The 25,370-nt window shown below is 38.6% G+C and overlaps 1 protein-coding gene across 2 annotated transcripts in view; it reads right to left on the bottom strand.

Moving 5' to 3' along the window:
* Positions 1 to 25,370, bottom strand: part of ARHGAP15 (Rho GTPase activating protein 15) — a 448,076-nt gene that overhangs the window by 22,187 nt on the left and 400,519 nt on the right. For both annotated transcript variants that reach the window (XM_077829446.1, XM_077829447.1), the window contains exon 13: positions 12,070 to 12,175. In XM_077829446.1, the coding sequence (XP_077685572.1) occupies positions 12,070 to 12,175 (106 nt within the window). The remainder of the gene's footprint in view (positions 1 to 12,069; positions 12,176 to 25,370) is intronic.

Below are 25,370 nucleotides of genomic sequence, written 5' to 3'. Positions count from 1 at the left end.
AGACAAAGCTTAGTTTCATTCAGGAATACTGTAGGTCTTTTCGTTTTTTCAGGCACAATAATAAATCTGCAGATGGCATAGACATAAAGACGCTACTTCAGAGGAGCTGTCTAAAAACACTGTCTCTTTGGCAAAAGCCTTAAAGTAGGTCATTCTGCTGTGATTTAGGTTTATATTTCATTGCCAGCTTTTTGTTCCTATTATAAATAGGGTGCATTCCAGTCCACAGATTTGCTCTTAATTTTTTCAAACTGGTATTTGTTTACGAGGATTTGTAGATCTTCACAAGAAAATGGCCAATATCCTGTTAGAAGTACAAATACTGCAGTAGACCACAAAAAGAGATGTATGTTGCTGATAATTTGGAGATGCTGAAATGTGAAATGCTACTCTCTGAAAGCAAAAATATATTGATTTCTCTTAGTATGATGATTGAAACAGTTGTTGCATGTTTTGCAATGTGTGAAAAATGATCTGATCTAATATGATTTCTGCAGTCTTATAAGTGGGGTATATCCATTGGCCTGGCTGATCAGAATTTGTTTTTGAGTTCATATATTTGCCACTGACAAGCATGTATTTTATATATCTCTATCTATCAATCTAAAAGGAATATCAGGGTCTATTTTCCCCATCAAAATGCTGGGGGTCTACTTGCCAAACACTCACTAACATTAATGAGTTACTTGCATAAATTCTTTCAATTGACAGTAGAATAAATCTCATTGTGTTAAATTATTTTGTACAGAACACTGACATTTTGGCATTTGTCTTTTTTTTTTTTTAATAAAAAAAGTTCCAATGAAGATTTTCAGAATGAAAAACACTGAAATTAACCCCTTGGTGACTTGGTTCTGCACTCCAACATGTTGGAGCCCAATCTTTTAAGATACAAAGACCCTTCTCCAGTATCCTGAGCACCCTCAGATATTTGGGTTTAAAAGAACTCTAAACTCAAAGCAAAACTCAGGGATTGCAAAACCACATAAATTAAACCCACCAGTAAAGTTCACTAGAACTTGTGAAACCCAGAAAGCAGGACCCTTGTGTGGGTGGACCAAGGGCCTGACTATTTCACAGTAAATGAGGAGCAGAACCTAGAACTTGTGACATACTGCATGAGCTTCGGAAAGTTACTTACCTAACTTTTCATGTGTCAGTTTCCTCATATGTAAAATTAGGATAATAAAACTCATCTACCTTAAAGGAGAATTTCAGTTGTGAGACTTAATTAATATTTGTAAAAGCGGCAAAGAGTCCTGTGGCACCTTATAGATTAACAGACGTATTGGAGAATGAGCTTTCGTGGGAGAATACCCACTTTGTCGGATGCATGTAGTGGAAATTCCCAGAGGCAGGTGTAAATATGCAAGCAAGAATCAGGCTAGGGATAACGAGGTTAGTTCACTCAGGGAGGATGAGGCCCTCTTCTAGCAGTTGAGGTGTGAACACCAAGGGAGGAGAAACTGCTTTTGTAGTTGGCTAGCCATTCACAGTCTTTGTTTAATCCTGAGCTGAGGGTGTCAAATTTGCAAATGAACTGAAGCTCAGCAGTTTCTCTTTGAAGTCTGGTCCTGAAGTTTTTTTGTTGCAGGATGGCTACCTTTAAATCTGCTATTGTGTGTCCAGCGAGATTGAAGTGTTCTCCTACAGGTTTTTGTATATTGACATTCCTAATATCTGATTTGTGTCCATTTATCCTTTTACGTAGAGACACGTAACCAGATCAGCTACACCATCACTGGTTCATTCACCTGCACGTCCACCAATGTAATATACGCCATCATGTGCCAGCAATGCCCCTCTGCTATGTACATCGGCCAAACTGGACAGTCCCTACGACTTGCACTGTTATATTTTCCCTAAAACACTGAGAATTTGCCAAGTTCACATGTTACTGAAGAATGAGTGATTTTTGAGGAACGTTTTATTCACATTAAGAATTGCTATGTGTGATTGTAGGGGACTCCATGATATACATACATACTTTAGCATTTAAAATGATAGCAATGTAAAGATACCCAGGAAACCTGGTTTTGTTGCTCTTTTGACTAACAACTTTGTTTTCTTTTCTGTCTACTCTCTTAGTGCACACTTGCTGAGATGTATATTGTTTATGTATTGAGAGTGGCCACACACTGGCGGAGGGAGAAGTCATTTAATAAATTATACAGAAAATGGATTCAACTCCTTTTCTGAGTAACCTAAAGGAAAACTGCACTGAGCTAGACTCAGTATTTTCATTGTTTGAATTCCTCTCTGAATCTTTTATATAGATAAGATAGTGATCAATTGTTCTCCGTGTCCACCAAAGGCAGGACAAGAAGTACGCAGCTTTATTTGCAGCAAGGGGAATTTAGGTTAGATATAAGGGAAAATGTTCAACTCTAAGGATGGTTAAACTCTGGAACTGGTTACCCAGGCTGGCTGTGGAATCCCCATCACTAAGAGCAGCTTAGACAAACATCTTTCAGGGGTGCTCTAGAAATAGTTAGTCCTGCTTCAGTGTGGGCAAGATGGACTCGCTGATCTTTGAGGTCCCTTCCAGCCCTATATTTCTATGAAACAGTAAGCACATGTGTTGTGTGCACAAAGGTGCCTCCATGATATACTTTACATTTAGCCTTTTTGTACCAGAACATTGTATTGAACATTTCATATGAGGCTTAAAATCCTAAACCTACAAGTGCCAAGCATCCTTGACTGCCATTAAAGTCCTTTGGGGTAAGAAGGTAGGTCCCTGGCCACTAGGTGTATTACCATCCATTCACAATCATGCTTCTTTTGTCCTCTTCAGATTCTCAGCATTGCTTCTCTTGCTCCATTTTGCAGCAGTGGGACTCAGAATGTCCTTGTTCCCATTGTTGCGGTTCTGGCCCTTTAGCGCAAGGCTAAGAGGGAGACTCACAACCCTAAGTAAGGCCCTGATTCAGGAAAGCATTTAAACACACGCTTACATTCTGTTGATTTCACTTAATTGCTGTTTGCTTATGTGCTTTCCTGAATCAAGACCTAAATCTTCATTCGCCTCTGTCTTCAGGCCTCCTGCAATCTCTCTGAGATCTGTTGAACTTCTCTGCACCGTGGAGTGCTTCATAATGACTATCTAAGCTTGATGAATTTTGCCTGATTTGGGGTTTCTTTGTGAAAGTTTCACAGTTGTATTTGTGATTTGTTCTGCTATGTAGAAGAGAGTTTTTCTGAGCCTAGATTTACTAAGCTTTATTTAAGCTTGTCTAAACATGCTGATCTTCTGGTATAGTACATACTTTAATAAATGAAAATCACATGTGTAACTTGCATCTTTTCTCCTCCATAAAAATAAATATGGAAATTTTGCAGACGTCCCATGCTAAGTATTACTAGTTGTCATACAATAGCTTTAATTTCTGATTTATCCTTGGCATTCTGGGTATTCCTGCTGGACTTGTCATCACATTGTCATTCCTGCCTCTTGCATGGGCTATTGTTCAGCTCTTCATACATGTGGCTCCTTTTTTAAAAAAAAATAGGTAAAAATAAATCTATTTTGTTAAATGTAGTTTCCAGAAGCTGGTGCTCTTTGGAATGCGATAAAGCTGACCCATACTGCTGTGTTTGTTTGTCTGTTTTCAGTCACTGGATGCTCTGCTTTTCATGGTGCCACAAGGAAGCGGGGAGCCAATTTTTTTTTTAAATCAACTAATAGAGAAACCTCTGTAATACTTTCATGCCTTGTGTTAGAGAATATATTAGGTTACAGGGTATTTGCTGTTGTTTTCGATCAACACCGCCCCTGCTTAACAAGGGACTTATTTTTTGTGAAATTGATTCAAGTCATTATTATTAAATAACTAATGGTTTTAATGGGGGGCCAGGATTCTGATAATTTCCTTTCTGACTGAAAGGAGGAAAAAAGCCTGGATTGCATGTACCATGTGAATGCATGTACCATGCTAAAACATAAATGGCCTAAAGCGTAGGAAAAACAGAGTGAACTAATTTTGCAGAATCAAAGGTGAATCAAAAGGAATTGGCTTCCACACGGACAAGGCAGCCAGATAGGCCACAGTACCTGATCCACGTGATAAACCAAGAGGCAACTGCAGAACTCCCCAGACAACTTGCCTGAAGTGCCTGCCAAGGAGCCAGATGCTGCTGCTGGAAGAATATCGTCCATACTTGGGCATCTGGGTTCGATGCTTTCCACTTAAAGAAGTGGGGAGAGGGATTGCTAAAAGGCATCCAGGTCATTGTCTTTGTGTTTAATTGTTACAAAAAATACTTATTAATATAGTAAATAATATAGTATAATAATATAGTAAATAATGCTTTTGAGGGGAAAGTATGAAATTTAAGGATATTTGTCTCTAATATATTGTTTGATACTTTTAGCTGTTTTATGTTAGTGCATATTAGATTAGAGAGGCAAAAGAATCTTGTGACTACTGCAGCAGATTCTGTGCAATGACTTTGAGCTTGCTGGCTCTGCCACTGACTTACTCTCTGACCCTGGGTAAGTCACTTAAATTCCCTGTGCCTCAGCTTTTCTATCTGCAACATTTTTATAATAATAGCTACTTCCAAGAAGGGTTAGTTAGTTAATGTTCATAAAGCACTTTGGGAGTCCTGGATGGAAGGTGCTGTTTATTCCTCACTTGAGATTACAAATCTCAGTTCGTGAATTAGTTGCTGTGGAGATAGTGATTTCACAAACAGAGGGTGATTACTTCATGTAGGATGAAATTCACCCTTATGCAGAGGGATAGTGCATCACTGATGGCCTGTTTAAGCCCTCAAAATAGGACCTAAATGGGATTTATGGGTTTACATAGACTTTGGTGGTTCCTAGGCATAGCTGGCTTTCTGCACAGAGGTGAATTTATCTCCTGATGAAAAAACAGGAAGAACGGGTAGAATGCTGAGCAGTCACAGTCCCGTTTTCAATCAAAAAAAGAAACAAGGATTTGAAGGGAGTGTGGGGACACACATAATGCTGCATCAGTAGACTATGCTAACACAGAACGGGTTATATTATGTGGACTTTTTACTGAGAAAAATTCCCACTAACTTCAGTGGGAGTTCTGCTGTATTAAAGATAGTAGAAACTGGCCTACAGTTTGTGGTTTGATTTTATAGAAAAAGTCAGTGGCCGATAAGATTCAACTACTTTTTAAAGACCATTCCTTGCAAAACACTTGATGTGGCATTAAACTGGCATATGTCATATGATTTGTCTAACCAGTCCTGAGCTGTGCGTTTTTACCATACATGTTATATGGACAGATTTCATGTAAAATCAATGGGAAACTAAAGGTTTTGCCCTTCTGTTGCAAAATGCTTAAAACAGCAAGTGCCCTAAAAACCTGGTATCCCATTTGCGCTGTAAAATAGAGCTACACTTGCCCTAGTGGGTGCTACTCTCTGCACTTAATAAATGACATTGTGATAATACAATTTAACTTGCAATGTTAGCTGTTTCCCTTTAAAAGAACATGAGATTTCTTTAATGTGTGTTCTGTACATGAGGGAACTCGGTGCAGTTTAGATCTTATGGATGTTCTGTGAAACAGACAGGCCTGCTAGTGTGGGCAGACACTGCACATAGTTTCCAGTTCAGTTCTGTCAGTACCTCACTGTTCTGTTCTGCTATTACAGCACTAGACCTCTCTTGCACAGCAATGACTGATTGTGTCAAATATTCTGGATGCACTTCTAAAGACTAGAAAGAGAGACCGTTCTCCTCAAGCTCATTTCACATCTGATCTGAACCTACTTCTCCAGAACTGAAAAGCCATAGATAGAATCTGCTGTACAACCTTTCTCTCACCAAGATTGATAGTGGTGTCTTCCTTATAAAGGCCAAATCCTCTCACCAGTGCAAGTGTACATCACTGGCTATCTCTGCACTTGGAGCTAAGGATGCAATTCCCAGCTTGCACAGACATGTATTAGCTGTCGTCCGTACAGTAGCCCTGGTAGCATTGGGGGTGGCAGACGGACTAGCTGCCCTGAGTACACATTGATGGGGCTTGGGCAGGCTTGTACATGGGTGGCTAGCTCATGCCACTGCTTGCTGCTGCCTATGCTTCCACAGATATACTATTTTTAGTGCACTAGCTTGATGAGAACTAGCTCAAGTATGTCTATGTGAGCTGGGAATCATATATTTAGCTCCAGATGTAGACATACCCACTGTGCTGGCTGCTGGGACAAATGGAATTCTCCAGCTCTCCTCTGCCAGTCCCCAGCTGTACGTTACATAAGAATTCCACAGCTGATACTCCAGCCTAAGTGTTCTAGGGTCTTGCTTCCCCCTTTGCCCCTACGCGGAAAGATCGGAGGATCTGAGTAGTTGTAGATTCTTCAGCTACTCCTGTCCTATCCTCCTGTGGCAGCAGCGGAGATCCCCCATAGACTTGAGCTTCACAGTGTGCAGGGGATGTGCACCTCCAGCACATTAGGTCCACAATGTGAAGGCCTCTCTGTAGCAATGAAGTTGAGAAAAGGCTTTTCCCCTGAAATTGCATTCCTGACTCAAATCAAACCAGTTTACTTAAACAAACAAACAAACAAACAAAAAATGGCAACAATTTGGGGTGAACTGAGCAAAGTTCTGCCATCACTCACCTTGTGCAACTCCACTGACTGCAAAGGAGCTGCCCGAGGTGAGAGCCAGGACAGCTGGGTCATTGACTATAGTCTTGCAAAAGAGCCACTGAAAACATCTGAGTACCCAATTCTGCTTTCATATATGTCCATGTAATCTGCTTATGTCAGTGGGGTTGCACAGGTGTAAATCAGAACAGCATTGTTCCCCGAGTATAGGGGAAGCATTGTAATGATGGTTTCATACATACGTTTGTTCAGAGTCCCAGCAAACAATCTCCTTCTTTAATCTCTATGGACTTTGATTACAAGCTATCATGGCTATTTAACAAAAGCTCCCCTAGAAATGTTAACAAGCTTCCAGCATGGAAGATGGGGCACAAGGGAGATATGTGACTGCTGAGCTACACGCACAAAAGCACGTGTGCTCAGGGGATGTGCTGGCTGCACCAACACAGTGTGGAGATTTCCACATCGTTCTCAGTATGGTGAGTTGAAGACCCAGCCTGCACCCAGATATGTATAGGTGGGAATTAATTGGAGGAGTACAGTGAGCATAGCTGGGGCAATAACGGAAGGATGTCACCTATCGCATGCTAATGAGTCAAACAAGTAATCATTTTTGTGGCTTTTGCTGCAAAGTAGAATTAAGGTTGCTGCATTGGGCTGGGATACCAAGAGCAATGGGGTGGCCACTCTTTCTCCACCTACTTCCTCCCCGTTGGATGATGAAGCCAAAGCAAAATCATGTATGTAGTTAGACATGATTAGATTCTGCATATAGCTCTGAACAGCGATAGCAAGATGGGTCATTGTACAGGAAATGATTGGTAGCTTGTATTATAGTTATACTTTAGTAAGATGTTGCTAGACAATCTCAGTCTGAAGGAGAGAGAATTACACATGTTGTTGGACCTAAGTACACCAGTTCTCATTTTAACTGCTTTAGTTCAAAACAAATACAAAATGTTTGCATTTCCCACCTTAAAATACCCTGTTGTTAAATAATGTATGTATTTTCATTGTCCCTGACCTATTGGGCCTCCCTGGGTCACAGAGTGGATCCTTTCTTGCCCATTGATAATATGTGGTACAAGACAGCATAGACCAGGGTGACCAACCTGTGGCTCCGGAGCCACATGTGGCTCTTCCGAAGTTAAGATGCGGCTCCTTGTCTAGGCACCAACTCTGGGGCTGGAGCTACGGGCGCCAGCTTTCCAATGTGCCGGGGGGTGCTCACTGCTCAACCGCTGGCTCTGCCACAGGCCTTGCCCCCACTCCACCCTTCCCGCCCCCTCCCCTCAGCCTGCCATGCCCTTGCTCCTCCCTCCTCTCCTCCAGAGCCTCCTGCATGCCACGAAACAGCTGATTGGGAGGTGCGGGGAGGGAGGGGGAGGTGCTGACTGGCGGGGCTGCCAGTGTGTGGGAGCTGGTGGGGGACTGCTGATGTATTACTGTGGCTCTTTGGCAATGTCCATTGGTAAATTCTGGCTCCTTCTCAGGCTCAGGTTGGCCACCCCGGCATAGACCTTTATGCCACCCCTTCAATTTTGGATGCCATTTGTTTCCAATATAACCTTCTACCCCAGCTTCCATATCACGGAGCCAAGACTCATAAAATAGTTCCTTCTTTCCATTAGGATGTGCTTATACAAGTCAGCACCACGTGCCGGCTTTCTTCATATAGATTAAGAATATTGCTTCCATAATGCTTATAGTCCCAAATGGTCCAATTTATCATTCTGTCCTATCTTGCACTGCTGGTGTGCTAGTGTACTCCACTATTATACCAGCTGATTCACTGGGCTTTGCCACACTGATAATTGGAAATGCAGCTATTCATAGTCGGATAGATAAGAACATGTGTATATTTAGATAACAAATCTGCCCTCCTTCCTCCTGTGGAGGTATGAGGACATATACTGAGGACATATGCAACTAAGTATCATTATTTAATTATTTGTATTTCAGTAGTGCCCAGCTGTGCCAAGGTGCTCTATATACACACAGTGAGAGTCTGTTCTTGCTCTGAAGAGATTACAGTCAAAATAGACAAGACAGATAAAGAAAGTATCATCACCATTTATAAAGAACCAAGGCACAGAGAGATTAAGTGATGTACCCAAGGTCACACAGAAAGTCCACGGCCAAGCCGGCAACTGAACCCATGACTCATGAGTTTCAGTCCAGTGGATGACTACAAGATCACCCTTTCAGTCTTAAATAGCCCTTGTGCATATCTGATGTGATTTTTCCTTACAGCCTGGGTAACAGTAGTTTCTTCTTGGTGGGTCCACTTCTGGAGGGTAAAATATATCTTTATATATAGACCTATTCTGACAGCACACACATGGGCTGCTAGGAATAGAACCCTGGTCGTTTAGGCACAAAAACATAGGCCTCCATCACTTGAGCTAAGGTTCTCTTTTAGCAGACACCTTCCCTTATAATTCCCAGTTTGACAGTAATAGGTCACACAACCTTCCTTTAGGCCATTCACTAAAGGTCAATTTATACACACAGGGTACATTACAGGGAGACTGGGGCAATGGTCTTTCCACAAGGCCAAATTTACTTTTTTTAATCTCTTTATGGACTTGCTTAAACCTTTCCATGCTTCATTAAATGGGGCCATCACACAACTAGATGGATTTCTTTTCTCAATTCAGCATTTATTTGGTAGCCATACATCCATATATACAATGATTTACATATGTTGTATGTAGTGAACTATAGAGTGCAGCAGAAAAGTATAAGGGTACCATTCATTAAAAGCTGGCTTTGGTCTGTTTTGTGGGGGTCACTTTTATTTATACTGGGTGAACTTCACCCCTGTGCCAAGGGCCTGAATGAGTCCATACAAACCACTTAGGCCGTACTTACACCTCATGTTAAGAGCAGTTCTACTCTGAGTAGTGACTTTGTAAAATGGCACCTTCTTGCTGCATTGATCTGTTCTCAGTTTCTTATTTCCATAAATGCTTATTTATTTATTTCTTATTTCCAGCACAGTTAAGAGAGGAGCTGGATTCTATCCTTTGTTGTTTACTACATTGTAACCTGTTACACCTGTCCAATCCCATTGAAAATAATGCAACTTCGGTGCATCACTGAAGGCATTATTTGGCCTACAAACAGTGCTTAAAGTGTGCCTGGTCAAAAGGAGTCACACAACCAGCAAATACAATTTCTACAACTAGAGCTGGGGGTGTCATTTTAGCCCTCCCTAAGAGTAAGCCCCCTTTGATTGGCTGCTTCCCTCAATTCCTCTCTTCCAGGGGTATAAACAGCCAATCAGAGCCACTGTAGGCAGAACTCTCCCCACTCCACTCAGGAGCTGAAGCCATTCTTGGGACAGGGCAAGGGGAGAAAGGGGACCAGACCAGAGCCTACTAACTGATGGTGGCGCCATTCCTCATTTCACAGTCAAGTTGGAAGGTCATATTGAGTGGGGTCCCATAGGGACCAGTTTGGGGTTTGGGTCTGTTCAATATGTTCATCAATTATTTAGATAATGGCATAGAGAGTACACTTATAAAGTTTGCAGACAATACCAAGCTGGGAGGGGTTGCAAATGCTTTGGAGGATAGGATTAAAATTCAAAATGATCTGGACAAAATGGAGAAATGGTCTGAAGTAAATAGGATGAAATTCAATAAGGACAAATGTACTGAGGAAGGAACAATCAGTTGCACATATACAAAATGGAAAATGACTGCCTAGAAAGGAGTACTGCAGAAAGGGATTTGGGGGTCATAGTAGATCACAAGCTAAATATCAGTCAACAGTGTAACACTGTTTCAAAAAAAGCAAACATCATTCTGCAATGTGTTAGCAGAAGTGTTGTAAGCAAGACATGAGAAGTAATTCTTCCGCTCTACTCTGTGCTGATTAGGCCTCAGCTGGAGTATTGTGTCCAGTTCTGGGGGGTCACATTTCAGGAAAGCTGTGGACAAATTAGAGAAAGTCCAGAGAAGAGCAACAAAAACGATTAAAGGTCTAGAAAATGTGACCTATGAGGTAAGATTGGAAAAAATTTGGTTTGTTTAGTCTGGAGAAGACTGAGAGGGGATATGATAACAGTTTTCAAGAACATAAAAGGTTGTTACAAGGAGGAGGGAAAAAATTGTTCTCCTTAACCTCTGAGGATAGGACAAGAAGCAATGGGCTTAAATTGCAGCAAGGGTAGTTTAGGTTGGACATTAGGAAAACCTTACTGTCAGGGTAGTTAAGCACTGGAATAAATTGTCTGAGGAAGTTGTGGAACCTCCATCACTGGAAATTTTTAAGAGCAGGTTAGAAACAAACACCTGTCAGGGATAGTCTAGATACTTAGTCCTGCCATGAGTGCAGGGGACTGGACTAGATGACCTCTCAAGGTCCCTTCCAGTCCTATTATTCCCTCCTCCCCACACCTTCTCCTCCTGTGAATATTGGGATGGCTCCTCTGCTTCTCCCCCAGGAGGGACCCTGCTATGTGTGTGGGTGTGTGTGAACCACCCTTGGAATTGTAGGAGAGGCAGAGGTGAGGCAGAATTGATGTGGTGGAACTGATGAGGGGCTGGAGAACAAGCAGAGGTACTTTCTCTTTCATTTCTGTAGAAAATGATAGATCCTTTCACTTTTTTCAGACCACTTTAAATAATGCCTTCAGAAACTTCATTACCACTGATGCCACAAAAGAAAGAAAGAAAACCCAGCTTGCAGTAGATTCCAGGTTGCTTTTGTACGGCTGCCATATTTCTCTCTTGTAAACTGGGCACAGTGAATATGGAAATTGCCAAGAGATGATAAACATGGAACTCAACAATGCTGTTTTTACAAATCTGGATTTGTGAGCCACGTCCATCTCCATAGTATCTGAATGGAACATCTGTAGTATCTCATCAACTTTTCCAGAGGAGATGGACACTTTACATCTTTCCTAAGAACTTGTGTAGGCATTCGCCACTGCACTGAACTTCACTGTAAGGTAGAACAACTAATTTTTGATGCAAACTGCAGGTCTTTTTTATGACTTATGCATGCACAAGAGCCATTTATATGAACAGAAACTTGTTGATGACATACCTTACAGTGTGCATAGCTCAAAAATAGAAACAAACCTGAAGGAGAATTTTCTAACCCATAACTTACAAAAACAACTGCATATATATATATACCTAAATTATTCTGGGTAATACAATATTGTATAATTCAACATAACCTAGTGTACAGTAATCCAAAGCATTTTACCCCATGTGAAGAGAAGTACTATTGTTCCATTTGCTAGTATAAAAACAATGAGTATTTAAGTCTAGCTGTACAGATCTTTTTGTGAGTAGAGATAGAATATATGTACATATTTGATAATCATATTCAGTTTTGCAAAAAGAGTATTCTGCATTGATAGTGTTAGATATTTAGGGTAGGATTTGGGCACCTTGCTCCTTTAGGCCCCTTTAAAAATCCCACTCCTTTAGTACTGTTAGCTTAACTTACTTTTTTAGATGTTCAAAGAGGATTTTCATTGTGTCACGGTTTGGCCTAGGAAGCTTCTGTAAAAGACGCCTTATGGATTTAACTCGAGTGCTGCTGTCTGGATTTTCTGATGGGGAAAAATAGAAAAAAAGTATAAGATTTGAGTGTCACTTTAGGATATTGTTTGCATACAGTTATGTCAGACATCTTAGTAATGAGAGCTTAAACTAGAGGGCACTGTTAACGTGGTTACAAGTGCAGCTATCTTAGAATGTCTTACCCCATGTGATACTGATGGAGAGCCTACACAATAGCTTACAAGGGATTGAAAAATCTTTCTAATGGATCAGGAAACATTTTCTCATCAGAGAACTGACTTTGTATTCTATGCATTTATTTTAATAGGCCATTTGGATTTGTACAAATGCAAATATTCCACGGCTGGCCTACTTGTGAATAGTAAGTAGCCTTCTTATAAAGCAGAGTTTCCTATTCTGGAACTACATTCCACCAGTGCATCAGGATCTGCACTGGACACCTCCTTAAACTGAGTAACCATGTAATCTTTACTGTCTTTTTTTTCCTGTGCACTCCTCCAATGACCAGATTGGTTCCCTTTCTTTACCGCTAATCTCTCTATATCATGCTTTTGATCCACACACTTATGGATATTAATTTAATATTATGATTTAACTCATGCTTTCTAGTGATCAGCAGTTGGCTACACACAATTCAATTTTTTTAGCTATCTTCTAGAATTGGTTGTATTGGTACCATCATTTTTAACTGCCTTTTAGTAGGAAACAATTACCATTACCAATATACAATCAGTAACAAAAGAATATGGGACTAAGAATGTTACTGCTGTCTTGGTCGGGATAAGCATTGTAGTTTAGTGTGATTCATGGTTTCAAGGACAAACGTTTTGCATATGGCTTATGCTTGTGATATTTGCATTTATTTGCATGAGATGTTGCAACTAAAACAAAGACGTACAACTGTGGTTTCATTTAGGAGCAGATTAGATAAGGTGACAATAGGCCTGATATAGAGAAAACATCTTGTAAGCTGCATGTTCTAGATAACCTGAGAATTCTTTTCTGATCTGATCATCTATAGCTTAACTATCATCTATAATTCTGAGTATATTTTAGTATTTAATATTTATATTGGTCTAGCATCCAGATTCTCCAGTCAAAGTTGAGCCCTCTTTGTGTTAGGTGCTGCATAAACCATATGAATACACAGTTTCTACCCTGAAGATTTTATAATCTAAGAAGCAAATTTATAGCACCACAGATCCATCATTTACACTGAGTTTAATTGTGCAATCTCTTCCTAGGAAGCTCAAAGTATTTTGAGAAAAGACTAGACCTCCGAATAATCAACGTAGAGATTATTTTTTCTTTTCAAAATCTTTCATGTGAATATAGTTTCAGGGAAAGTAGCGAGACTGACAACCCTGGAGAACGAAGTTATCCACAGAACAGACATAGGCATGGATGACAACAGACAGAGGTTTCTATGCACAGCCCTATCACTGTATTTTGACCATGATATCTAGGGACCCAACTGTACAGTGGAGAAGGTAGTTCAGTATCAATGCTCAGTCAGTCCTTGGCCTCTCTGTTGAGGCTGCCAAAAGTAGTGGTTATTTTTGTCATGTGGACACCCTGTCCTGTGAGAATTGAATTGAAGATGCTATCCAAAATTGTATAAAATTATAGCAGGTATACTTTTCAACTGATATCACTCAACGGTAGTTTCCATTCTGTTTTCCAGAAAGCGTTCACTGGCCTTAAGCACAGATGCACCCACTCAGCTCAGATGTGAATCTAGCCTAGGATTTTTAAAAAACAGAGTTATGAAAGAAGGTCAACACCACAAATCAAAGCACCTGATGCTTGCTTATTGTTGAGTGCTCAATACTTCAGGGGAAATGTAGTACAGGAAGGATTTATTATAGGCATCTATGGAGATGTTTTCCCGTCCCACACCCCCAGGTTGATTTGCGTAGATATCTACCTGGGTGTCACCCTCTATTCCAGAAGTGACTGCATTTCAGAGATCAGGGAAGTGATTCTTACACGGATATAATCCATGAAACTTTTAGCATTACATAAATGCACAGTAATATTCTAATACCCAATCCCTTTAGAAAATGGAAAGTATGGACAGTTCTTTTTTAAAGGCAGACTCTGCCTCCTTTTTAAAGTGCATAACCAAAGACATGGCCAGGAGAAAATAGGATGAGAGACAGTTAACCAATTTCTAAAGCACAGAAATCCTAGAAGAAATGGTGCATAAAATTATTTTATGAATCAGCCTATTCGTTAATTGTTAGCCTATTGTAAAAGAGGAAAAACAGGCAACATGTGGTAACTTTAGTCAGCATTTCTGAACAGGGAATGATAAACACCTCTGCCTGGCTCTGGCATTTATCAGTACTGAGATATTATTACCACATAGACTCACAGCATGGTTACTGTTATCATCGAAAAAAAGAGCCAGCTAATCTTAATGGTTTGTAAAGCCGTTACCTGCACTGGTCTGACATTTATCATGATCATTTTACCACATGGGTCCTACATAGCAAAGGTATTTTATCTGGAAGGGACATCACTATGAATTATTATTTGCAGCTAGGTAGAAAATTGTATGTTGTAGATACCTTTTCTCATTATAAATCACAGTCACATTTCACCATTTCCCACACAAAGCTGCTGAGCCCAGAATTTTTGCCACAATGCTTACTCTCTCTACCTTTTATAGTTCCATGAAAACACTGGGTACTTTTTCATTAAAATGCTTGATGTTGTTTTTTTAAATGCTACATACGCTTGATTTTTTTTGGATGTGTTAAAGACAATTTTCTCCAACTTTATAAACTGAAGTTGATAAACTGTCTAGTTTTTTAAAAACCTTGTTCCTGCTTCTATCTTAGCAGCCAGACTTGTCTCTGCTCTTGACCTTGTCAATGCAATATTTAAGAGTAGATCGGATGTAAGTCCTTATGTTTGATTTTGAAATACCTATGCATTTTCTTCTCTGCCTGAAATCCTTGCGTTCCACTTTAAAGCCACTGAACATTTTCTCCCTTCATTTTCCTAATTGGGAAGATCTTTCATGGGTGCCTCTTCATCAAACTAAAAAGAAGGGGGAGGGAAATCCTACCTGAAGATTTGTGTAAATAGTCATCCAAGAGGTATCACCAAACTATCTGTTGCCTAATGAAGCCCAGTAATTTACAGTACAAAGAAAGACAAGACATTTTGTAGATCTGACACTTCTTTTTTTGAAACTCTAAGGCTAAGTCCAGAATATGAAATAGACTAATTTTTTTAAGTTAAACTAGCACAAAGGTACAACTTGTAATTGCAAAAATCAACAAAAATCCCTGTTAAAAGATTATCAGTAAGTTCTGGAAAGTTCTGTTTTCTTTTCTCTAAACTGTTTCAATAGGAATAAAAACAACCAAAAATTACACACACACATAATAAACAGGGAGAACATTTAGCCCCCCCCCCTTTTTATTTTAGGATAAATATGGAAGGATAATGTAACAATTTTAGCAAATTAAGATAATTTCATGTGAATTGCAGAAGGCACTTTTATGTTGCTAGTACATATATTTAGAAATTGCATTCCTGTATTTAAAAATAAGGTTCTCTTTAAGAAAGCAAGACTGTAGAGATGCTCTTGTTTATATTTAAATGAAGAATGCATTAAACAAGCTACAAAGCATTTAATATTATATAGGCTCTTTTGAAAATGAGCTCTGGATAAACATTTGAACATGGAAGAAAACATGATGTGCCTGTAACATTAACTGTGGCTGGGTGAAAATGAACAAAGAAAGTAACCTTTAGCTTTTATGTCCATAAAGAATACTTAAACAAATCCCATTGAATCTTTCTTTTAATCATTAATTTTAAATGGACATAGCTATTTACAACAAACCACTTTGTTTTAGAACAGGAAGTCCAAGGTTTATCTCCAATAACTCACATTTTCTAGGAAGGGATGTATGTCTCTAACCTGACATGCATTCATTATTTTGCAAGGTACTGGAGTCTGACCTTTGACCCTCCTCAGACCTGCTGCATTATTCATGCCTGACTTACTTTGTGTAGTTTTACTACAGTACCCATTTCCCTTTACCAGCAGCTTCAGTTACTTGTTCATGTTTAACGTTAAACTGGCATTTATGGCTCACATTAATGCTTAATTTTATTTCAAGCCATCATCTCTTCTTTTTGTCCTGTTGAACCGAACTGTGTTGTGTGGCTGGGGAAAAGGCGCTATATGATTCTGCATAAAATATTGCACTATTGAGCTGTCACCAACACTAAGAATTTTTTTAAAAAGCGTGTTTCCCTCCTCGCTTTTTATATTGCACTGCTCACCATTTTTTTGAGAAACTTTATGCTGTGTTCAAAATGTCACACACTATTCCTACAGCAAATTCCGTAACCAGAGACTACATCCAACAATTCACACAATTGATTCAACTGCCAGGTTTTGTTTTTGTTTTTTGTTTAATCAGAACTGAGTAGGTTAGGTGGATTTTTGAGTGCTAATGAAATTGTGAGACTTATGGTGCTGGCTACTGCCAGCCATAGTGTGGGCAGACGCTCTGCAAGCTTCCCCACTGTGTTGCTGTGCAAGCATCCCTGCTGTTATGTTTGCTATAGTTTTAATGTCTGTGAAAAATTCCTGATGAAACTAAATTATGTTATGCTTTCTTGTTTATGTAAATAAAATACCCGATTTGGCCAGTTTGTCCTGCCCTTGCCCATTTTAGAAGCTCTCCCATAGTACAAGTGCTTAACTTAACCCCAAATCCTATCAACTACCTCTGTATTATCAGGATATGAGAATTTACTTAAAACAGAATGCACATTGGGCTTCATTTTTCAGTGGTGCTGAGTGCCCACCTCCCCAACTGCCATCAGTTGATTTCAGTATTCAGAACAAAGACCATTGTGGTTAAAAAAAATGTGAAGTTAGATTTTTTTAAAAAAAATCGGATTCCTCATATAATTTGAAAAACAAGGATATTTCATCTTGTGTAACATTAACGTCTCAATCTTAATCATCTGCTATAGACAATGCAAACCTTATTGCATATATACACTGTAAAATACTACAGCATTTAAAAAAAATCCATAAGAATGTGCAAACTAACTAATGCTTGGTACAAGGAGAATAAATCAATTCAGACCACAAACTGGTTACTTTTTATTCATGCCTCAGAAATAGATGTTGCAAAAAATGAACATTACAAGAAACCTTTTTATATATCCAATTGATGAATTCACCAAATGTGATACAGAATGGAGTTTTCAATGAATATTCATACAACTCTTGCAATCCATTAGCAAGACTTAAGACAATGAGTTTGCAACTCAATCCCATTTAACAAAAATATATGTGGAATTAATGGGGAAAAACAGCACTTACAAAACTTAAACTTTAATGTATCAAACTCCAGGTGCCAGAGTTTGAGGGAAATAACCAATAATAGTCATTTTTTACATATTTGATGGGACTGATTATGCAATGTGCAACTCTAAATGGCTTATAGCACATTGTAGCATGGTTCCATCCCATTGGCTACAGTAGGGTGCAGGCAGATGGATGACAGTGACAAGGAGAGAAGTGCTTTTGCTTAGCCGTGCGTTAAGATGCCATCCAGAAGCTCTGTGCACTGCAGACACTTCATTAGGATGCCAGGATAATGGTAAACTACCACTCAGAGTGACACCCCATTTCCTGCTTACTGAGCTCTCCAACCTCGGCAGATGTCAACAATCTCACAGTGCTACAGACCAGACCTAACTTTCCAGTCACTTTGACTCCAATTTTTTCCCCCTTAACAGTGCCATACATTACATGCAATATGTAACAGCAAATACTAAACGGAAGACAAAATTTGCTGCTCTAATTATAACAAAGCAGCATCTGACTTAGGTACTGTATGTTCAGAGTACATACAATCAGCTGGGCATTATAAAAGAGAGATGCTCTTTGTTAGTCAGTTTTAAGGGTTAATTAGACTTAGGACTTTAATAATAACAGTTAAAGTCTGATCCCAGTAGAGACGATTGTGCTTCATGACTAGTTTCCATTTAAATATGAAAAAAATTTGCGGAGCTCTTTTCTGATAGATTTCATATTCGGTTTCAGCCTCGTGCATGGTTTTCTGTACAGAAAGAGCAGACTTGAGCATCTGGATGGTGTGATATTTTCTCTGCAAATGCACAACTCGTGGCCGTCACATACCTCCCTAACAGCAATTATAGCCAACAGAGAGTCTGTGCTACAATACTTAACCTATACTTCCTTCCAGAGATGCAAAAATAGCTACTTATCCTTTTAAAAATGATCTCCAAAATTAAAAACATTGTTTAAAAGGCTCCAAATCATAATGTAATTTTTCCCTGGTCCAAATTTTATTTTTCAATTCTCTGTGTATCCATAAACAGACTCTCCCATGAAAGAATTATTGATGCTTTTGAAACCAGAAATCCCTATTTACTTTACAAATGTTGCATTTAGAATATTTCTTTGTGGGCCAGGTTGATGTTTTAGCAGGAGTGCTCTGGACTGCCACAAAGATAACCGAGCATCTTATTCTCTTTGGAAGGGGAAAGAGCACGACAAGGCAGCACAGTTAGCCACAGAGAGCTTTCTGTTTGCTCAGAAGAGTGACCCCTCCCCAAGCCTGTGTTAAGGAATGACTTTGATTGGCATTCTAGTCTTCCCAGAGTTGTGTGGGTGGTATAAATGTGAATAATAGAAGTGGGTTAAAAAAGAAGAAAAAATAGTAAGGATTCTGAGGAATCTATTTGGGATGAGATGAGACACATTTCCCGCCCCCACTCCCTCACCTCCGTTCTCCTTGCCTGGAAATTAAGATGGTTACCAGGAATCTTTACAAAACAGCTGGAAACATGGGGCCAAATCCTGAAGTCTTTCTTAAGATATTATCCATTCTTACTTGGGCAAAACTCCCATTGAAACAAGCAGAAATGAAGAATCTGCACTTGCTGATGTTAACAGGATATTACCACGGCCTTCTGTGGGAACAGGTCTGTGTCCTAAGGGAGGACTTTAGGATTGGATCCATACATGATAAAAGCAAATATTTTTTACTTGATTAAAATGTAAAGTTGTGATTATTTTAAAAATCTGTTTAATATGCACTGAAAATATTTTTTCAAATACGCATTCCCATAACATTTTGCTGCACTATGACCTTTGGTCTGATGTCTCCTAATTCTGCAGAAGGTTAAGAAGGGAGATACCTCATATGTGCTAATACTGGCCATATTTGGGGATTAGAAGTTTCAAGATTTTTAGGAACAAAAGAAATATGCACATTTGATTCTTTTCCCCATCCAAATTATTTTTAAAAATCCAACAACAGTAAACAGTATCTCCCCAAGGGAGATTTAGATTTGAAGACTGTTCATTATATCATTTGAATAAGACTAGACCTGGCCTTTTGACTTTGAACCACTACCAAATTTCAGGCTGTGAGGAAATTGTTCTACATTTCCTGACAAATTGAGTTAAGCAGACATTAAGTGGGCTTTAAGAAAACAAATGGCCATCTTTATCACAGGTGGACACTGATGGCTTAATGGGGCCTGGGCTGATTGTATCACTTCTAATGGCTTGACGGGAAGCATTAGGGTTTTTGCATAAAGAACTGGCATTGCGAACCCTGCTAACACAGACCTGTCAAGCGTTCTGTATCCCTTTGTGCATGGAAGCAGATGTTTGTATGTATACTATGAACTGGCATTAGAGCAAGCGACAGATGCCTGTATGAATGCCAGGTTTGTGAATTTTTACAGCAGGAGCATGTTCTGAGGAAGTGCAGCCCTGCCCTCTATCATAGGTAATTCCCACTGGAACTTACTAAATCCCAGCTATGTTTTCATTATTTGGTTTTCCTAGCAACTGGATGAATGTATCTGTCCTGAAAATGTAAGACGAGAATGCTACCAAATTCTTACAGATTTGCAGTACTGGGGCTGTTTTGAAGTTATTATTTTCTGTAATTTCCGTTGCACCCTGTAATCTAAACCAACATTCCTCAAAGGGGAAAGTGGTATTATAGCTATCTAATTAAAACGTGTGTTAATGTTAGCCTGGTAACCATTCCCTCCTCTCTCTGCCAGTCCCCTGCCCCCCGCCCCCCAAAAAAAGGAAAAAAGAAAAAAAAAGAAATGCTGAATTAGATTCACAGCACTTCATTGCCTTCCACATACAGAATTTACACTGTAGTTGTCTGTCAACAATACGAACAGGTAGCTTGCAGTCCATTAAACAAACACCGTGCCCCCCTCACTTTTATTTGACATTTTATTTGGCTATGACAAATGAGCAGCAGTTGGATTATAACATAATTTGTCTTGTCTTTATTACCAGCACAAAGGACACCATTCATTAATTATTCTGCCGTTGCAGCTTAACACTAACTGGAAAGGTCCCTCTTCGGACAGATGGCGGGGACGATGTTATTTATATCAATCAGCCAAAATCCTCAACAAGGATTACTGTTCCTGAGACTAAATGATTTATTTCTTTTTACCTCACCCTCCCTCAACCCCTTCTGCTTTCAGAGATTTCTCTATAAAAACAAAATTTGATAGGAATCTTAAAGCAAAGCCATATTTAACCTGTTAGCTTGCAAAACAACATGCATGTTACATCAGTTTAACTACACGACATTAGTTGCATATTTTGAACTGTTTTAGCTTTTTTTTCATCTTCAACTCCACAGAAAAAAAGATTAACTGAGGGTCTTGGAGCAGCAAGTTCAGCAAAAGTTTGCCTTTTCTGTAACACCATACTGCTGTTGTCCCCAGAGACTACCAGGATCAGGAAATGGTGCCAGCTGTCAGGATTTCTGTCTCTGATAAGATGAGATGACCCACCTTATTACAGAAAGACCAGCAATAGACCTTTTGCAAGATAAACTAGGATGTTTCGTAAAATTCCAGGCTAAACTGAGGGTCAAATCATACATGAGACAGATGCTCATCTATTCCTACTGGATACAAGTCTTTATTCAGTATCAAGGGATGGAGGGGTTTTACTTTACTTGCTCTGTCTTGTTAATGACTCTGCCCAACACATAATCAAACAGTAATAATTTCTAGAGACTGAATCCATATGCAAAAATCTTCTGAACGTCTTTTACAGGACTTCTGAAATGGTGCCCTTTCTTATAGACATACTCTTTAGGAAAGAAATCCATATGGATTGTTACATCGCATGAGGATTAAGACATTTAAAGTTTTATCCAAGTTGCACACTCTGTTATAATAAAGACTAAAACACAGAAACTTTTATTGTCTGCAGAAATTATTGGTATAACCTTGCTATCCTGATTAGTTTGCAAATATTAAAAGTCCCATCAAGACAAATATCAGCAACATGCAAATACCCTTGCAGGTTGTGATTAAGATTTTAAATGTATCCTTTTGCTTTTAGTTAATGAAAAACAAAGTCTTGGAGGATCTAAGTTGTAATTTATTAAACATGAAAGGCTCCTTGATGAAATATAGAAATGAGATATATTTTGCATTTCAAAGATTTAAGCTGACAACTTACTTGCATGCAAATAAGAGCAAGATTTGTAAAAATATTTGAAAAGAAATTATTCCTGAATGTACTTATTACAATAATGTGGCATGTAGATAAGAGAAACACACAGCATTAAAAGACATTCATTTCTCCAAAGTCTTAAAATTAGCTTCTTTCTGCCATTGTGTATTAATGTTCTTCTTCAGGAATGCAGCATATTAAAGAACTGAACAGAATTAGTAATAAATTTGTTAATTACAAATTTAAGCAACACAACTGTGTTGTTTCCCCAATATGTTTTTTTCAAAAGCAGAATTGCTAATGCATTTTAATCATTTATGTGTAAACATTTGAGGATAAAATATTCTGAAGTTTATCAATTTCAAGAGCTGTTTATTTGCTGGCAAAATAGGGCATGTTATACAACATATATCTTATCATTTTTGCTCATCAAATCCCCATTTGCTGAATGCAAATTTCTCTGGTCTAAGTGCTCTTGCACCTCAATTTAAATGAATAATAGGATAGACTCTATTAAAATCGGTTTAAGGTTGCCATGGGTGACATATCAGTAGGGTTAAAATGAGAAAAAAGGTCACAGAAGCAGTCCTTACAACCTGTTTTTTTATCATAATGAAGCATATGTAAGTATCTGTGTAGGTTTAACAACAACATATGGAAATTGGAGACAATACTTAGTTTGTAGATCTTTTCAATTTATTTTTTAGACAACATATTCCAAAACAAATGAATGTAAAATCACGGTACCATCAATAACTGGGAATGTATTCAGTTGCATTGAAAATTGGAGAGTAAGCCCCAGTGCAGTAACATAGTACTCTGACAGATTGTGGATTTGTAAAAATAACAGAGAAGTCAGAAGAATACTGTATTTTGATTGTAGCAAATCCTTCATTTCAAGGAACCAGCAAGGTACTCTAATCATATTAACAAAGAAGCCAGAAACTATACCAAAACACCTCATTTAAGAAGATTTTTGAGTCCTCGGCTAACCAGATTTATGGGATTATGCATGCAGTTAGTTCATAAGTATTGAAAATATTACCACTTCACAAGGAAACCTTCCTTGATCTATCTCTTTTTTTTGGTGTGTGTTGTAGTCTTATCCTGTTTAAAGCTGAACAAATAACACTGCTGACCATTTTGAAGACTTGAGGAATAAAATAAAATCACAACTTTTCTGAATTTTTGGATCTGTTTTAAAAGTCAAAATCTATTTGTTAACGTACTACACTTATTGCTGACTTTTTATATTATTTATGGTTCTCATTTGGATTTCACAGAATCAGATTTTTGTTACAAGTGTTATATTTCCTCTCTTTTTAACCTATATTAAAAAGAAAATCTCCTTATTTGCTAAGGTTACAGTGTTAGTTTAATTTTCATAGGAACAGTGGAATATGATGAAGCGAGTAACATTTACCAAGTCATTAGTTTTATGCAAACTAGGAAGGAAGATGAAAGAAAAAAATATCAATTATTTATAGATTGTTAAAATGTATCTTAGTGCAGTGCTACTGTATAGAAATGACAATTAGCCAAACTTACCTTCTATAATTAATAATGCATACATTATGCTCTTTGGGCAACTAATCACCAGTTCTACAAATTTGTTTGACACTCTTGAAGATACCTATCACATGGGTTTAAAAAAAAAAAATAAAAAGAACAATGCTCTGCCATTCATGGCCAACTTTAAAAGGCTTTCTGCTATCCCAGAAGTGATGAGTGAACAAAATGATGATCTATAAATTGCTTGACTATGTGAATGAAACATAAGATTACAATCCAAACATTCCTAACTAAAGAACTCCCAAAAGACCAAATTCAAAATGTAAGCTTGATACAATCTATAACATTTAGCATTATCTTTGTGGATACAAACATTTATCTTTGTGGATACAAACTTAACTCTTAAGAAGATCTGTCAGAAGAACTTCCTGTTGCCTGCAGATCTCTGAGCATAAACAGGCAAGCAAGTCACATTACATGTCCTCTTTTTCCTGTTCCACAAATTTGAGTATGATAGATCTGGGTGTGGGAGGGGCATATATTCTATACAAACCTATAATGTTGCTTCATCAAACTGTAGGTTCTGAACCCTGTATTCTGCTGAAGTAAAGAACGATAACAGAATCAGCAACGCTAATTCTGTGTTCTCTCACTCCTTGGGGACATGCACAATTCTTGTGATAATGAACCATAGACTTCACTATGCAGTCACAGGCATTAAAATATGGAAAGATTATGCCATGTTTGCAATGGGGAAATGTCATGTGTGGCTTCCTCATCCATGATGATATCTATTAGGCTCCTCTGTGAGGTGTTAATTTTTAAGGGGTGCTTAAAATAATTTTTACTACATATTTGGTAGTCTTCATATTGAAAAACTAATCTTTGGATGTTAAGACATGTGGCTACTAGCATTGGTTTCCTGTAGATCTGAATGTCACCACAGTTTGTAGGTTTCTTGGAAAACATATTTTCCAGTGATTGCCCTCGTGATTGTTCATGTTTGTTTCATGATCTTTATCATAGCAGATATATACGTGACTGGCTACACCTATAGGTAGGTCCATCCATTTCTCTAATGGCTTTTGGTTTGCAGTAGCTTTTACACACCAGTTATTCATTCTCAGTGGTTTCTGTGCCTGATATAGACTTCATTTAAAACAGATTTAGGATGGCAGGATGTAGAAGAGTGTTGCACTTAGGAAAAACACTACCTTGTGGTCAAATCACCTGTTATATGGAGATTTAGACTCAAATCTTAATATGGCGCACAGCTGCCATCAACCCCTCACTGAACAATGGATTCATCCAGAGAGAGCTTATCTCCACACTGAGGGTCAGATAACTCACTATTTCTACTGAAGTCCTTGGCTTTGACCCATGGACCTCATGGGGGATTTTCACCTTTAATTTTCTCCTGAAGATCCTTCTTCCTCATTCACCTTCCTTCATAACTCATGTTCTAGTTTCCGTTATTTCAACTAATACTTTATAGCTGTATTAAGGTGGAGTGGCGAAAAGAAGTTTTTGTGTAACAGATTATTAGATGCCTCACAAACAGGCATATTTCTGTCATACTAAGTTCTGCACTGGTCATTGGCTACCTGTTAATACACAGGAAAAAGAAGAAGTATTTTACTGTCACAGAGGATAACACAAAATAATTTTTCCTATGGTTTTATTTGAAATAAAAATATTCTTTGCATTAATTTGTGGATAGTCTTGCATGTATAAATATTAAGGCATTGCCAAATATTCCAAGTATCCCTCCATGGCAAATTGTCTTTAAATACTGGCAGGTTTTTTTCTTTTTAACATTTACTTGTGGACCAGAAACACTTTCAGTCTATTGCCCCTGGCCTTCTGTGAGAATGTTAGTTAGTAATGCTCATAAAAACTCAATTCATCAATGTGAACATAATTTGCTATGAACAGAAAGCTCACAAAAGGGTGAATTTGTCAGATAGACAGGTGGCCTGAGATCTCTCCCTGATACTGAATGATATGAATAATAGATTCTGGTAAATGTATGCCAAGACTTGAGCTGTAAACACAGCTGCCTCCATTCCCTTCCAGAATAACAGCTTCGAGAACGAAAGCCCAGGAACCACAGTTCCACCTGAGGACTAAGCTTGTGTACACACGCACACACACAAATGCATATGCACGCTCACGAACAAAACAAG

Source organism: Eretmochelys imbricata, chromosome 11 (genome assembly GCF_965152235.1).
Source record: "Eretmochelys imbricata isolate rEreImb1 chromosome 11, rEreImb1.hap1, whole genome shotgun sequence".
Lineage (NCBI taxonomy): Eukaryota > Metazoa > Chordata > Testudines > Cheloniidae > Eretmochelys > Eretmochelys imbricata.
Note: the sequence above shows the minus strand (reverse complement) of the source record. Positions and strands in the feature narration are given on the sequence as shown.